The sequence below is a fragment of the Typha latifolia genome, chromosome 5, assembly GCF_019914945.1.
Source record: "Typha latifolia isolate L0001 chromosome 5, TyphaL0001v2, whole genome shotgun sequence".
Classification (NCBI taxonomy): domain Eukaryota; kingdom Viridiplantae; phylum Streptophyta; class Magnoliopsida; order Poales; family Typhaceae; genus Typha; species Typha latifolia.
The window spans coordinates 10,616,776-10,634,348 of NC_133090.1; the positions used below are offsets into that span (position 1 = coordinate 10,616,776).

The 17,573-nt window shown below is 36.6% G+C and overlaps 1 protein-coding gene and 1 long non-coding RNA gene across 2 annotated transcripts; one reads left to right on the forward strand and one right to left on the reverse strand.

Annotated features, from left to right (window-relative positions):
• The first annotated feature begins 2,096 nt into the window (after positions 1–2,096).
• On the forward strand, positions 2,097–2,592 carry LOC140789326 (uncharacterized). The gene is made up of 2 exons (XR_012109150.1): positions 2,097–2,128; positions 2,268–2,592. It is a non-coding gene; the product is annotated as an uncharacterized lncRNA (long non-coding RNA).
• Positions 2,593–3,364: 772 nt separating this feature from the next.
• On the reverse strand, positions 3,365–10,011 carry LOC140789720 (serine/threonine protein phosphatase 2A 59 kDa regulatory subunit B' gamma isoform-like). The gene is made up of 2 exons (XM_073139522.1): positions 8,584–10,011; positions 3,365–4,131 (listed from the first exon to the last, which is right to left on the reverse strand). The coding sequence occupies exons 1-2, from the start codon at positions 9,691–9,693 to the stop codon at positions 3,739–3,741; spliced, it is 1,503 nt and encodes a 500-aa protein (XP_072995623.1). The 5' UTR covers positions 9,694–10,011; the 3' UTR covers positions 3,365–3,738.
• Between the last annotated feature and the right edge of the window lie 7,562 nt (positions 10,012–17,573).

A 17,573-nucleotide genomic window follows, 5' to 3' on the forward strand; every position in this document is an offset into this window, starting at 1 on the left:
TAATATAGCAATACTTTAAATAAATATAAAATATAAAATAAAAATAAAATTTTGAGTACTTAAGGTTATTAGTTCTGTTATTTATATATCTAAATTTATTAGGATAATATGGTAATAATATGGTAATAATATTAAGGTTATTAGTTCTCTATGCTGGATAATATATCCCCTATTTTTGGGGTATAAAATTTGATCCAAACTTCTAATCATACCTATTAATTTCTTATTAAATATAAGATTATTCGGAGCCCACGAGATAATAGTGTTAATGAAAGGAATAATTCCACTTAGACTCCCTAAACTATCACTATTTTCCGTATACATTTCTTAAACTTTCTTTTTACGGCATATATCCCCTAAACCTATCTTCTTCTTCTTTTATTTAGAGGTTTCTAGAGATATTTTTTTATAATTCAAAAGAGTATACGAAGTGATAGTTTAGATAATTTAAGTGGAATTATCTCTTAATATATGAAAAGCATCAAATGACTATCTTACCTCAACTTTTATATATTTCTTCTTCTAAAATAAAAGTAAAATAATTTCTAGAAAGCCTGAAATTGATCATGTGACACTATTAACAAACTAAAAATAAATAAATAAACTAATAACCAACAAAAGAGACATTTTGAAAGATTTACATAATTAAGGGGTAGTAATTATCTCTATAATTTGAACTAAAATAAAATTTAGAATAAATCATTCCTTTTCATGGGCAACGAGAATAACGTGTCTCCATGGAATCTTGACCTAACTAAATTAGTTATATGAAGTCAATATCCAACGTTTATACTTCTAAATACTTTTAAGTAATTATTTTGCGTTAATAAGAGAGTTTAGTACGAGAATCAGCATCTCTCTTTGTTTGATCTCGACATCCACGTCTTCATATATCTTGCTTTTATAATTGTGGTTGGTTGGTGGAATCTTTCCAACAAAACTATTATTCCAATCGAGAAGTTGGGCAATTAATTCACATCTACACGTTAATTAATAATATACGTGCCAATTCAGGGGAGATCGAGTTATCAGCATCATTATCCCAATTCTTACATATATATATTAAAGCATGACTAACTTCTCTAATTAATCCTTGCTTTAATTTTTTTATTATTTAAAAACTCCTTTCTCACATGGAGATTAATTAATTATCTTATTTTTCTCTCTAATATTGTGTGACGTAGGGTTAAATATAATGACAATAATTAGAAGAGATTAAGAAAAAATAATACAAAGCAAAATAAATAGTTGATGATGTTATCACTTCCGAATCACTGCCTATCTCTTATTCCACCTTTGAGTAATTAATAGTAGCAATCCCAAGTAGGCCACCACTAAAAGGCTAACAGCATCTTGTAATGTTGTGGAAACCCCAAGGCCACAAAAAGAAATCCAACCCAATGAGTCTGGAGAGTGTAAAAGCTTGACTAGAGAAATCCAAATACTTTAATGGAGAAGTTACCGTGTGAAAGAAGTTTGAGCTTTTGTTGAAATCTCACATTAATTCCCTCCATACTAAGTATTAATCATATATGCATGTGTGTACCTTACTTGCAAATAGCTAGCTAGCCCCCATTTCTTTAGTCCAAAAAGAAGGGAATAAAATCTTTGGTTATAAATTTGAGTGCCAATTCTAGCATCACTTGCTCATCTCATCCATCCATCCATCCATCCATCCATCCATCCAGAGAGAGAGAGAGAGAGATAGATGTCTTCAACTAGAGTTTCCAAGAGCAAGAACAAAACCATATGCGAGACGTCTAAGATTGTTGCCTATAGTCTCATCAAGGCATCGTCCTTCACCTTATCCAAGTTGGCGTTAAATCCACCCCTTAGGACTAGGACACAACCATCCAATTCAGTATCGGTTGAGGTGGTGCAGGCGCTGGAGCCTGAGAGCAGTCCGAAGGAGATTGATAAACGAGCAGCTGAGTACATACTGAGATTCCGAGAAAACATGTCCGAACAAATTGTTGAGTTCAAACTGCCACCGCGGACCACCGCTACGACGACGAATTCTTATTCTCATGCTCTTTAGTTATCAGCATATATATATATATATATATATATATATAATATACTGAAGTATGAATAAAGGCTTGTTGGGAAGAGTATTGCATGAAGGCAGGTGCATGCTTTACTATCCTACTAGGAGTTCTGTTCTTCTATATGTGTATAAATATATCCGCATGCAGTTAGAGAATACTATCCCATGATTCTCTATTTATAACTAGTTTTTTTTTTTTTGATCATTTATGAGCCCGAAGGCTAGATATAGACTGGACAAAGGGCCATCGCCGAACAATTACTTCGAATCGAACGCCGCCGAGACTTGCTCCAAGCCGTTGCGTTGCTAAGCTGTTCTTCCAAGTTAACCGCACTGCCGAGCCATCAACCGAATCGAGCCAAGCCACCAAACTACCAATCACCAAACAATTTCTCCACAATATTGTTTGGGGTTGGAGTTGAACTCATGATCTCCTTGGTCATGAGCAAGATACCTACCAACTCTACTAGAGTTGGTTGGTCTATTTATAACTAGTTGTACTAGTACTGTACTATAGCATGTAAGATAAATGCTTGGATTAGGTACAAGGTGTGCCTCTAAATGCATCTAATGCTTAAAAAAAGGGATTTTATCAAAGAAAAAACAAGCTAAAATAGGAAAGAGTCAAGGGAGAGGGACAAAAATGTAGAAGCTGCAGATGCTTTTATCTGGGTCAAACTACTTTATTCTTCCTAAAAAGATTAGGGTGGCTAATATGATTATGCCTGATCAGGTTGTAGGAAGAATACTGAACAGGTCAATGAGCAGAAAAAAATATATATTTTTGCTATTAATTTGGTGTTTTAACCTTTCATTAGCTGCAAAAGGAGTACCAGCAATTGAAGCAAAGATGAATCTCTAAGCAACAAAAGAATTTACTGTCAAAAAGTTAAAACAGTAAATATTGTGATTGTTAGATTACATAAATAAAAGATTAAAAACTATGGTTCTCTGTCTACTCTCAAGAAATTAAAGACTATGGTTTTCTATCAGCTTTAGGCTTTAGAGAAGGTGAATTAACATGATAGCTCACATAAAGGAAGAACTTTTAGTTCATTATCAATAGTTTTCACTTTAGTTCCTTTTTGTTATTGCAGTTCTTCCCTCTTACTAGTCAATACATGGTCTCCCTAAAATGACAACAATTAATTATCATGTCTAAATATCATCCGCGAATATAATGTAATTTACCCAAAAAAGTAGCTGACTACTGTACACAAAATACCAAACTTGAAAAGGTATTTACTTGCAGATAAAGGAGTCTTTAGAGGTGGTACACATAGAAGAAACCCAATAAATGCCATAAGAAGAAGCATGTTTAAAATCCAAAAACTATAAAGAGGAAGATTCTCCCTATCAATTAACCAAAAGGTAGTGCTTTTTGTATCTAAACACTGTAGGAAACGAAAAAAAAAATGAAGATTTACTAATATGACAAGTATCCCTAGCACTGATGAATAGTACATAAATAATAACTAGCATAATGCACAGGCACATGTGATATCTCTATAGTGATTTATAGTTTATACACACCTTTCATAGCCTAAAATGATCATAGTACTCGAGGGGACTCCAACCTGAGAAGCCTCAAATGCTTCTTTCCTTCAGACCATAAATCTACCACAAAAACCAAGGGAATCAGCTTGCAAGGATGCACCGGCCTGGATTGAATACTGGTAACAGCAATTAGCTCAGCTACCAACAGTGGCCCGTGGACTCGACGAAGGCATGCTAAGAGAGGAGGCAAATCGAGAAACAAGTACAGCTTCATTACTGACAGCTTTGGTCGCTGCAACATCTTCCAATCGTTTCCAAGTTAATTCCCTTTTCTCTTGTATCTCCTTCTCCTTAGCCTCCGCTTCTTGGAATCTAAGCAAGCATTCCTCGAAAAGTTCTTGGTCAGAATCTAAAAAGAGCTTCCTCACATTCAATGTTAGACTCTGGACAGCTGGATTCCAATGGCCATGGCCCCTAGTGTTTCTCTCCAAAGCTGGAAAGATTATTGGTAGTATGACCTTCCGATTTTGGGTAATCAGGTTCCCAACATGGTCATTATTCCACAGAAATAAAGCTCGCTCTGCGACCTGAAAGATCACAAGTTAGTTACTTGGTAACCTCATCGGGATGTACAGAAAGAGACACATTAGAATTTAAAAGTATCAGTTCATAGAGAAAAACAGTAGTTAACAGCTTTAAAAGTCACATATAAACATGCAGTGCAACTATGTAGATATATTGCCCATTGAACGGCCAGGAAAAAGTAATACTTTAACTGAAAAAGAACAATGAATATAAGTATAATATACAGGTTGATAGACAAACAAGAAGTCAGCCAACAATGTTGGTATCTTCTAAAAATGAGAACCTGGAGAAGAGATATGACAGTTCAGAAATCACTCAATTCATGGTGTTGAGAACACAAAATAAAGTCAAGCAGTTGGGGCTATAGATGACAAGGAGCCGTATGCACTGAAAAAAGATGGTGCATGCCTACATGGTTATCATCTGTCCAATTGTATGTAAAGCATCCAGAAAAAAAAGGTTGCCTTAGAAAAAAGAAATGAAAATTAGAAGCACATTGACTACATCAAATATGAAGAAGAACCTAGTTGAAAAATGATCACTCTGGTAAAATCATAGATTGTCATGGGGAAAAAAATAGTTGTACAGCACAAATTTAGTCTACAGTTTTTACAGATTTGTCTGCTCAAAAAATAATTTAGTAATATATCCCATTAGAGGTTGCAATTTAAGCTAATTCAGACACAGAACGACCCTCCAAGAAGTTTATCTACATGTCTTGGTTGACTTTCAAGATGAAGTTTAACCTGCAGGAGACACCAATAGCCTCCAATGCCAGAAATTCTTTCATCTTTTAATCTGCCAATAAGTTCAAAAGTTAAGGTTTCCCTAAATTTCTGTGTGGGTGTGTGTTTGTGTGAAGAAATGCAGGTTATATTTCAGATAAAAGACATCAAAAGAATACAAGACATCATAAATGACAAATAGAGCTTAAAGGGAGACCAACTACAATAATGAGGGACTTCAATAGAAAAGAAATCATGAATCACATAGGCAAACAAGTTGTAATAATATTTTAACTCAGAATAGTTCTATGCTGTTTCTTTTGTCTCATTCTCTCTACACACAATTTAGTCAATACAATTGTCCATCAAAAGTTGAAGCTTCTTTGTTTGTTTTGCATGTTTGCTGTTTCGTTTTGCATTCTACATCTACAAGATACTAAATTGAAAATTTTATTAGCAAAACTAACTAATATATTCCTCTTCTTTGTGAGGAAAATATAATGTTCAGCATCGCCACAGGAGCTTTTATGTCTTACATGTTTGAATACTAAATGCAGCTTCATTTAACATGGTCATCCTTGAATCTACTTTCCGGTAGCTCTAGTTCTAACAGTGTGATGCTTCAAGATGTACGCAAGTATCTTCAGGAAAGAACCATATGGCAAGCAGGTGGCAGTAAAGGGAATTCTATTGTGAAAAGGAAATTGAGGTTGTTACTTAGGAAGTTTCATAATTGTGGTTCATTTAAATGCCTATATAAGATCCTATCATGTAATTCGAGAAAGTTTTATCTTCTTATCAGTGCTGAGATCTTGGTCCCTTTTCCATTCTTAACCTGCATCATTCATTTTAGTCATATAATCTCAATGATACACCATGCAAGGGTACCATATTTCCAACTCATGTTAACATTTACCACATTCATCTTACAACAGTTTCCTCACGGCACTACATTTTAACATGAAAATAGACATATCGTATGACTGAAGATGCAGTGAAATTTCAGTGCACCAGATTAAATGGGTTTGCCTAGTAGTATCTATGATTGAATATCATTTGCAATCTAGTTGAAAATTGTAAATTTCTTCATGTAAATTGTCACTCACTAGAACTATAAAGGGTTTCATAAGAATAGATGCAACAAAAAGCAAGAAAGTAATGTAGCTATTTCATATCTTATAAGACGTCCAAATTGTGATTTCATAATCCAATCAATAGTGAGTTCAACCTTTCCAATAAACCCAATTGAATCACAACCATTTGATCAACAGATACCGGAACATGACATATGGAGTTGAAGAACAAGTACAGAACATTTTATAAATCAAGGATTAAAGTATTCAATATCGTGAAAGAGAGAGCCTGAAATCACAAGTAGTCAATAAATGTGCATGTATATCAAATTTTATATGCAAATTGACGAACTAAAATTTTCTTTCAATATTTTTAAATTTCCAAATTATTCTATACTAGAAAAGTTCAAGGTGTCAGTTTGAATCCAAATAGAGGGATCTAAGCAAGAACTACATCCTTTTTATTTGTTTAAAGTCCAAGTCAAAACTATCTCTCTCTCTCTCTCTCTCTCTCTCTCTCTCTCTCTCTCCCTTGCTTCACTTTACCAACACCTTCTCACAACATTTTTCCTCTCTTTATCTGCAATTTCCGATATTCTTCCTTGAGTTCTAGATAGCTGGGAACATTTATTGTTCTCACTGCTGAAATTTCTGTTTGAGACATAACTTTGATAGTACATAATCATATATAATCTAGAAAAAAATAGTCTACGAAGGAAAATCCCTTATTAGTTACAAACAAAACCCTGGCCAAGCCACATTTGAATAATACCTCTTGGATAGTGCTCCATTAAATAACCTAGGAAAAATAAAAAATGTGGCAAATACATTGCCTCTCTAAGTAAATTGTCACTACTAACTACTATATGAAATATCAGTTCTCAATATTGGTTTCAGTTGCTCAGAAGATTCCTAATGTCAGCAATTTCAGGCATTTCATGATGGATTATCATTTTAGTTTCTACCAACAAACTGAAGAATTTAACAGATCTAAAAAGCAAAGCTTATCTTATTCAAAGCCCTCAACTCGGAAATAATTGTAAGAAAATCCAAGAAAATACAGGTTTCACAAAATTTTGGTACATTAAAGAAATGTTTGGATATTCCCATACAAAATATCCTTACCAATTTGAAGTTTATTGAAATATAAAGGAAATTCACGAAGCAAAGAATAAATGGCAATAACATGCTTCTTCATATTTTCAAATGCCATATGTGCAATTAATGAGATCGGCAAGTTAGATAGAAGAAGCTAGAAAAATGGTAGTTTTTCTTTCGTAAGGCATAACTCCAAAACAATGCAAGAAATTTCACAAATATATTCTACTCCTTGATATGCCTTTATTATGCCTTCTCGCCTAAGATATCTATGACTATATGTATGTACATAGTGCCTCTATGTATAAGAACTCTTCGCGACCACTTTGTGGTTGTATAGAGGAAGTCTGGTGCATTGGCCTCAACCAAAACATCGGACAACAACTCATAAGGGCTATGACTGCAATCTATCACGATGTGATGAACCCAGCTTGTTTATTGTGCTTTGGTCTAGAATTATCAGTTTTGTTGGACTAACTGAAATTAATGAAATAAGCAAAAAAATAAAAAAGATTATGCGGATAAAAGGAGTGACCTTTCTCAGGTACACAGCAACCCAAAACAGACTGCATGTGGCTCAAAATTTAAACCTTTCTAGTTTCCACTTAAGTTATCAAATGAGATTCTAGTAATAGCATGTGACAACATGTGTAGACAAGACTACTGTTTGAATCACAAAAGTCAGCATGCAACCATGCATAGATTTAACCTAGTTAATTATACCTCTATGTTACAGTGGCTAACTAAATATACCTCTAGTGCTATTAGTTTTTTAAACAGTGCTACATAAAAGCATACCATCAATAAGATATTTGAATAATGCCACCTAGTTGCCAAAATATAGATAGAGAATTATAAGGATCTTAAAAGTTAAAATAATTCATTCATTGGACTAGAAGAAAACCAAATACTTTTTCAGAAATCTCTGAAGTTGTCATCTCCATTAATGTACCATAAGGATCTTTACCCTCATCTCAACCTGACTAGGAAATAGTGGGCAGGAAACCTTGCACCAGAGTTCCTACCTTCACCAACATAATGAAACAGCATATACTTTATTTGATATTTTTCAAGGTTTCTCTTTACCGGAATTTGGAAATTTGGAATACATATACACAGTATTTTGGAAGGCATCACAAGTAGCAGACATTGTACTTTCTGAAATTGATAATATCAGGTGGATATGTCAGAGACATGTAGCAGAGAAAAAAAAGAAACTCGCAGTGTGTTTTTTGCCCTAACAAAGCACATATACCTATTTTTTAGGGCAAGATGAAATCTTGCTAATTGACATTTATTCATCTAAAGAAAAACAAAGTTCAATTTAAAACAAATGAGTAGGAACACTTCCACAAGTAGCAGGGAAAAATATGGAAAAGGAAGAATCATCTGTTCACAAAATGTAACTTTGACACAGCAACAAAATGACTGAATGTATAAGCATATAATATGGAAATGAACTACATTGTAGCAGAAAAGCAAGAGATGATCTTAATGGCAGAAGTAGAGCAGCTAAGAGAATATACTAACATAAGTGCTCCTGTAAACAATGGATTACCTGGAAGTGCGAGCTATTTAGGCACCGTCCGATCTGCCGGAACAATGGCACCATGCACCTCTGGAACTCCGCTGGTTGCGTTGCCTCAAGAACCTCCTCCAACTCGCCAAGAAACATCACCTCCTTCGTGCTATTCGTGATCGGCCAATACTTGAGGAGCCCCCTGATAACCGTATCGGCCAGCTTGAAATCCTTCTCCACAAACTGCGTAATGCAATAGGACAGCTGCTGGTGATACAATGCCACACATTTGGGCTTATGAAGCGGGATCAGCGCCCGCACCAAGAACAGTTTATGCTCCTCCTTGAGCGGCAGCGCGAACCCGTTAATTATACTCCCCAAAATCTCAAGCAATTCCGCGATCCCATTGTGCTTCTCGGTCTCGAACACGAACCGGTAGAAAATGTTATTGATGGCCTTGCGAATAAACGGGCGGTGCACCATGAACTTCCCGTAGACCCGGTGGAGTATCGTCTTGAGATACTCCCGCTCCCGCTGGTCCTCTGAGTCGAAGAGATCAAGAAGCCGAAGGACGAAGGAGTGATCAATGTAGCGCTTTGCGAGCTTGGCGTCCGTCTCCGACGAGGCGACGAAACGGTGGAAAAATTCGTAGACGACCTGGAGGTGCGGCCAGGCTGGTTCCATCGCCGGCTCCTCCTCCTCGGCGTCGAAGCCATCGGGCCGGAGCCGGCGGCATTCCGAGTAGGACGAAGAAAACGCGCGGAAGATGTTCGCCGCGACCATCCGCGTCGCCGCCTGCATCGCTAACTCGGTGAATTTCCCATTCGCAACGCCGACGTAGTCGACGAGCTCCATCAGCGCCTGCCGCTTCACCTCCTTCTCCTTCGCGTTCCTGCTCGGGTCGGAGAAGTCGAACACCACGCAGCACATGGCGAGCTTCTTGACGAACAGCGCCGGCTTCTCGGAGCTCGCCACGTCGCGGAAGCTCGGGAGCGACTCGTAGGAGTAGTAGCCGTTGCTGGACGGCACTCTGCCGAGGGCGGCGGCCCGGCTGGGGATCGGATCTGAGGACGGAGACGGGTCCGATGAGGAGGAGGAGGACTTCGACGATGGCTTGCGAGGAAGACGGCCGAGGAATTGCTTGATCATTATTTTCTCAAAAGTACGGGATACCGGAACAAACCCTAGGGGAGGCAACTCGACGGCGATTCCCCCCGGATGAGTCAAAGATTCACTCTACGAGGGCATGTGGTTGTAGAGAAATTGGATGAAAGCGGGGGTGTAAAGTGCTAATTTTCACTCATACTACTCCTCGTACGTGGAAAGATTGGGGATTTCTGGTACTGCGAACACGAAGAGGGTGGGAGGAGTGAGGAAGGCGAGTGGTGATTTCCGCCGGCTGAGCCGTTCAAGCGAGTGACAACGCACGTGCAAGTTTAGCGCGTGTGCGACGGCTTTCGCAAAGCTGTCTGATTACACAGTTGGATTTGCCTATAAAAAGTTTAAAACTTTTTTTCAGAAAACACCCTACATTTTACTTTTATTACTATTACATTCTGTTGCACGGCAAAATAGAGAATATTATGTTATTTAAAAAAAATTAAAATTAAACTAAAATACCTAAACATACTCCTCGTTTTATTTAGAATTAGTTTCCTTTTTTTTTAGTCATTAAAAGTAAAATATAGGAATCCAATGATAAATATTTATATAAATAATAATAAATTTTAGGTTGTTTGTGTTGTCCATCAGGTTGAACTAGTAATGGCTATATATATATATATATATATATATATAACTATTCGATATTTCTTACGATTAACTAATTTATAATATTAATCAGTGTTTTTAGAATCGAAACCGAGAACACTCATACAATATAAGTTTTTTTAACTCTCTGAATATTATTATATTGGTATATATTTATCTTTATATTCAGCTCATTTCCTTAATAAATAAGTCAATCTTAGAACAGTTTTGGCAAAACACGAGTTAAACATGAAAGGCCAGGTAGATTAACAATCATACTTTGACATTGACAATGGCACCATCAAATTAAATACTCTATTGTTTTGATATAATGATTACCTTCAAAGAAAGAAATACACATGATGTAATTAATCTAAATGAATACTTTGGTTCTTACAATAGTAATTGAAGATAGATTAGAATACTGTGCATCGAGTTGAAGAGCCTCCTTCAATGTATTTGGTCCTATGCAGATGTAGACATAGCTCCGATTGGTATTAATGGGTTTCAAATGGTACTGTTAACTTCATTCATTTATTTATTTTTTGAAAAGGTACCCTTACCTTGCAGAAAAGAAAAGCATATAATCAATAGACTTTTTTAAGAGCCAAAAGCCATTTGAGGAGTTACTTCAAATGACCTTGCAATAGACTATTTTAAGATTATGTGTCACTGAGAGGCGTCAAAAGAGCTTCCACTTATATAAAGTAAAAGTGGGATGGGAAGGCAAAGGAGACGGAAGTAATACATATGAGACCAAATCTAAGAGTTTGTCAAATGAGCAACCGATCGACACAAGAAAAAAATACATCCATTAGTGGATTCCTCAAAAAAGGGTAACTAGTCTATTCGCTCTTTAAGATTGTTTGCAAATTAGCGAAGTCACTATTTTAGAGGAGATCGAGTGATTGACCTTCACAAGCTCCAAAGGAAGAAACAAAAGGAGAAGACTAGCAACCTTTATTTGATAAGTTTGGAATGCCGTTGTTAGGCTAATTCGCCACGCTCAAGAATGAGGATAAGATGAGTGATAAGAACTGATAGATTCATCCCTAAACCAATGTTTAGATAAAAATTTCGTAACCATTAAACAAGAGCAATTTTTGAACTCATTTTGTATATATTCCACTTCCAAAATAAATATTTTTTAAAGGCCAAATAAATTATATTTCTCAAAGCTAGTAGGTGGTCACTAAACAAAAAAAAAGTGTGTTAGAAGTAAATGACCACTAAACTTCATTAAACGATCAGCACGCAAACTAAGTCAAAAAAAAAAACTAAAGAGACACTAAATTAAATGGCCAGCACACAAACTAAGTCAAAAAAAACTTAAGAGACACTAAAAGATAAACGAAAATCAAAACTTAACCCACATTCTTTTAGTCTTAAAATATGCTGAATCAAGCATGAACGTAACACAAGTTAATTACTCTTACAAATGAGCAAAATGATCATTTGAGGCTTGATCTCTACTTCATTATTTGCTGAGTATTTTATACTACCCATTTTCTCAACAAAGAGCTGCTCAAAAGTAGTTTAGAAAGCCTTAGAATAAGTAATTGACCTAGAATTACGAGCCAATGACCCAACATGGGGCAATCACCTGGATATCCATGTTGATGAAGGTTAATTAGTTTGAGTGCCAAAGGAATGTTGAAAAGGTAAGGATCCTAGGGGAACTTGGAGGATTTGTCATTTGTAATATGTTTAGAAAAGCCCATGAAAAAGATAGATATGGTGTTTACAAATTAGGGACTTTCAGACCTACCTTTTTGCTGGGCTCAAGGATCAGTTAGGTTATATTTAGCCCCTATAGATGAGTCATAATCTCATAAAGTTCATGAATAAGTCGACCTAAGGTTCAATAAGAGCTTTGCTAGCCCGTTAGAGATTGCGGATGCCAATATTTTGAACGGCGACTAAGGGTGGCGGGCGGTCACCCCACCACCTAGCGCCAAGGTGGAAGACGGGTGATAAGGCAATTTAGCATTTTTATATAAAAAATTTTAAAAATTAGATATGCTATAATATATATTATATGTAAAATTTATTAGACTAATTAATATTAATAAGATTAAATTATAGTTTTAAATTCACACTATTTGTCACTTATATAGAGAAATTTGCAGCATATGGTAAGCTCAGTAATTAAAAAAGAAGATGAGAACATTTTCTCCTAAAAATAGGTGTACTAGGACAAAGCTAGTGCTTAGGCCAGCTGCCATTAATCACTTCACATCAATCAATCTAAAATCTACATCACATTTCTCCTAAACCAACTGCCATCCCCTTTGCCTAAACCAACTATCATCCCAGCCCACGAAAACTAGTTGTCGTCCCCTTTTCCTATATCACTTCTCATTTTCTTTCCCCTTTCCCTTCCCCAACCCACGAATAGATATAGTGCTTCATGTCATTCTTCTCTAAGAGGTGTTATTCAAGTTCATCGTTGCCACTGCCACCGTCGCTCTCATTGCTACTGCTAATATAACTTGTTGTCGTTGTTCAAGAGAGGAGAGAGGAGGAAGAGAGCTCAATTAGGTTAGGGTAGAGTGAGATTTTTTTATTTAGTCACTCACTAACTTAGTATCCGTTGGATAGTTCAATTCATTACCGCATTATCTAACCTACTATAATGACTAAGAGGGATATGTGAATTGTCAAAATGACAAATGGCAGCCTGCCTATCATTTGTGGGCTACCAAGATGGAATGTGGGGCGGTTGGCTCACTGGCCCGCCAAAGCGGTTGCCTCGTCGCCCATTAAAAAATTGGCAAATGCCCATGCCCGCACAGGCATTTGAAAGCAGGATGTTGGCCCAGTTAACTAGATGGAGGCATTTGGATAAAGCCCCATTCTCCTACGAATTGGAATGAAAATTAGTGAAAATTATAACACCCCTAACTCTAAACACGTGCATGGCATGAGCCTACATAGCACGTGCGTAGCACCTGACTATTTGGTTAGGTACTAACAATCAAATAACCTGGATCAACATCATAAATTTATCCACAACATCTAGACTAAGAATAACACAAGTCTAACTGTCAACAACAATACATGGATAACCCTACTTGGGCCCCACACAGGCCACAACACATCACAATGGTGATATATACATAATTATACAAGTACGAAGTCACCTGCTAGAATATAAGATAAGGATAAAGACATACTTTGGAGGATGTCCACTGATATATCAAATAAGATAACACATATAGCGCATAATACTAACCACACACTACTCTTCTCCCACTGACAAGATCTCTAAGGGAGTATCCTGCTCCACTCGTTCACTTGGGTTTTTGGAAAGGAGAAAACAAAGAGAGTCATGAGCTAAAGACTCAGTTAATAGACCTTATCTCGAATTAGTGAATCCAAACAAAGAGTAAATCATGTACTGGATAATATGAATCAGAAAGAGCATCATGTTATAAATGAGAATATGAATGTAACCTCAATAATATATAATTAAAATGTAGATAACATGTCATAACTGATAAAATCATATAATTCTCGATAATAAGTAAACAAATCTCTATGTCATAGTATCATTATAACTCTCTCAAATATGACACATGATGCATGTCATTTATGACCATGCTATGATATCAAATGCAATCATATATGATGTAAATTGACCATTTGATAATTAGGTATTCAGATGAGAATAAAATCATATGCAATTCTCAATATTCCAATCATCAATATCATCTCTATATGTCATCATCATACTAGACCACTATGCACAGTCAACACCCGATACCCGGTCTCAACATCATGCCTGAAAGATCAGAGCATACTCTGCTATCCGCAAGGAATATCTCAAATATAATCATACTCTGCCATCCGTTAAGGATATCAACATCCATCCAGACCGAGCACCTTTCTAGTTGATAGAAATCTCGTGAGGATAACTCGCCACATATGCCCTAGCAAACGGAATGTGTCTGAATGTTTGCTGCGCACACAGATTAACGACCTCGGACGTAAGGCCAACAGGATCACGACTATGTCGAGCGATCAATCATCCACCAAGCGCGTCCTAACCCTCGCGCCTACTCAGGTATCCTCATGCTTTCTATCAACTATCCTACCAATCATATTTCATGCTTTCCTTCTAGATGACAAATTATATGCATATATCCAGTAAAATAATAAGTCAATGCATAATAGGAATTTAGGTAGAACAGAAATCAAAAGAAAAATAATGCAATGTAGTTTCCGATCATGTAGTCAACCCATGCATACTCATGCTAATCTATTACATGCATACTCGTGCTACAGATCAACTGGACATAACATTATAATAATATAATCATCTCTCATCGTCTCTATTTATCATCATCATACTCATATCCAATATCAGCCTAATTATATGCATGATAAAAATATGCTCGACTATAATCATCTCTAGATAAAGACATATAATCATGCTAGAGACCAAAACATGCATGTATATAATATATAATATAACCTAATTTGAGAAATGTGTCTAGGGGATAAGACTACTCACCACCATCGCAAATACTAAACAACCACTCGTTCACGTTGTTACGACAATGATCAAACATCGATAGCTAAGTCCACGGGGTCTTGAACAGGGGGGTCAGAATCTGAAATTATTTAAGTACTATGATGTTAGCCGTTTATCTGATTAAAATCCGTTTATGTAATATATGATGATTTAGAAGGTTTTAGAATTTCTACTTATCTTTATAACTAGCTAGATTTTTAATTACAAATAAAAATAAAAATATAAATATAGATGAAAACCTAACTATAATTATATCTTGATTAATTATAGATTACTTTATAAAATAATAAATAAATACATAAGCTTAGTATTTTATTTGTTACAAAAATAACAATATATAATAAATTAATAGAATTACTTAAAATGTATATCATAAGAATATTAGAATATAAATCTAATAATTATAACTTACAATATTAGAAAGGAAGAAGGAAGAAGAAGGAAGAAGAAGAAGAGAAGAGAAGAAGGGAAGGAAGAGGAGGGAGGTGCAGACCCGGGCCGGCGGGGAGGGCATCGGCCGTTGCTGGTCAGCCAGCGGCTCGGCTCCGACGAGCCTGAGCTCAGGGCAAGAGAGAGAGAGAGAGAGAGAGGAAGAAAAGGAAAGAGAGAGGGAATGAGGGATCTCACCGGTGACGGCGGCTTCGGGGAGGTGGCGGTGGGCCGACATCGGCAATGAGAAGAGGAAGGAGTGCAAGGGAGTAGAGAGAGAGAGAGTAGAGCGAGAGAGTGACTGAGAGAGAGATAGAGAGAGAGATTTAGAGAGAGAGAGGGAAGGCGGTGGCGCTGGGGCCTGCCGCGGCCAGCTGACCGCAGCTGGTTGGTTGCGACAGCGACAGTGGGCGCCTGGCGCCCCACCATGCATGGGCACGAGGTCGACAATAGTGTGGCCAGTCATGTCGTGCCCAAAATTAATTAAATAATTTTTATTTTTTTTTAACCCTACTTGGGTTATTACAAAAATAGAAGAGAGAAAGGGGTCATCGTAGCTTCAAGAAAATAATTTGGTAGGGAGGATATCAAGGAAGAGATGAGAGTGGCTCAGCTAGCCTGGGATAGGGTGGCATGTTTCCATCTATGCATCTTGGCCTTAGCAAGATCTTAGAGGAAGAAAAAAAATCTTTCCATATGGGGTGTCCAGGATGGATGGCAACAACCAAATACTTGAAAAGAAGAGAGTACCATAACAAATATTAAGATTATCCGGCCACTGATCCATCATGTGAGGAGGAAAGATGATTTGTATCGATTAGTGACTTGATTAGTGATGGACCTATAGGTGGTGAAGATTGTTTATGGAGTAAGGAAATTGGAGTGGGTGGCTTGAGTGGCAAGTAAGATATTATCGATGAACATGAGGTGATTTGAGTGAAGAGTAAGATATTATTGACAAACATGAGGTGACATGATACACTTAGTTAGGATATTTTTTTATTGCATTAGGTGTTTATTTTTATTAAAATAAAATTTCTGTAGGTCACGTTCGAACACAGGAAGAGTCACGTTTGAACGTCCTTACGTACGCCTGCATCAGGTTCGCAAACATAGAGAACGCATATTGTGCGTTTGAACGTGGTCGGGCAAGTTCGAACGTTTGCGTTCAAAATGTCTGCATCACGTTCGCACATACAGAGAACGTCTTTTGGTGCGTTCGAACGCGATTGACGGGAATCCTTTAGAATTAGGGTTTCATATTATTTTAGGACTTGTTGGCTAGCCTCCATATATATGTGGATGGCAGCCAAATTCATAATGCTATTGAAATATTAATTTCTTGCCTTTTATCTTCTCTTTAGACTCTATCCCTCCTTATTCATCATCCTTCCACATCTACTATTGGCAAGATTTCTCCTAACTTCTAATCTCCCTCGACTGTCAAGCCACCCCTCTTATTTGAGATCTCGACCACTTCGTTTCCTTCGTCTATATTCCTAAATCACATCCACAATTCACATTCATCTCTATATCCATCTATAACCCTAACATCCATTCCACCCATCACCACCACCATCATCCACATTATTCTGTGTTTTCCTCCCTACTATAGTTCGAATCTACAAAGGGCGTAAATACAAAAGTTTTAGATCAGGAAATTATGGATCTAATCCTGTAATTTTTTAATTACCAAAGAATATTTAACGAATATTTTCCCACGATTGCACGGACTGATTCCTGTAATACATCTAGATCTTGAAGGAATTGTTGCGTAGCCTATCTTTTTGGTTCTAGATTTTATCAAGTGATATCAGAGCTTATCAATTTAGTATTAGAGCTTATCAATTTAGTATCAAAGCTTATCAATGTGGTATCATAGCCTATCATAATAGAGCGATTGGGACGAGAATAAGGGAAAACTTTCAAAGCGGCCAACCAACGTTACTGACATTTTAGTATGCTAAGAAACACTTATACATATGATAAAGAAACAGGGTGAAAGAGGGGATTGTCTTATTGAATGCCCCATCATCTAAGAACTATGGAGAGGTGGAGCCATTAATGAGGAAAGAGAACAATAAAAAAATGATGCAAGTTTTGAAATAATGAAGTTAAACATAAGGGAAGTCCATATGATGACGAATATATAATATATCAATATGATGCACACAGTTGAAGAATTTTCCATGTCAATCTTGATAGTGAAGAAAGAAGAGTGATCTTTATGCTTAAGGGACTAAATAAGTTCTTGGGCAAGGATGGACTAGTTAGTAACAAAAATAATAATTGCTTATATGAGATAAAAGCTGTG

Bases quoted from the DNA above. Each gene is read 5' to 3' on its own strand.
- LOC140789720 (XM_073139522.1), bottom strand. From the start codon at position 9,693: ATGATCAAGCAATTCCTCGGCCGTCTTCCTCGCAAGCCATCGTCGAAG. The intron at 4,132-8,583 runs GTAATCCATTGT...GTGATCTTTCAG, and splicing joins TAAATAGCTCGCACTTCCAG to GTCGCAGAGCGAGCTTTATT.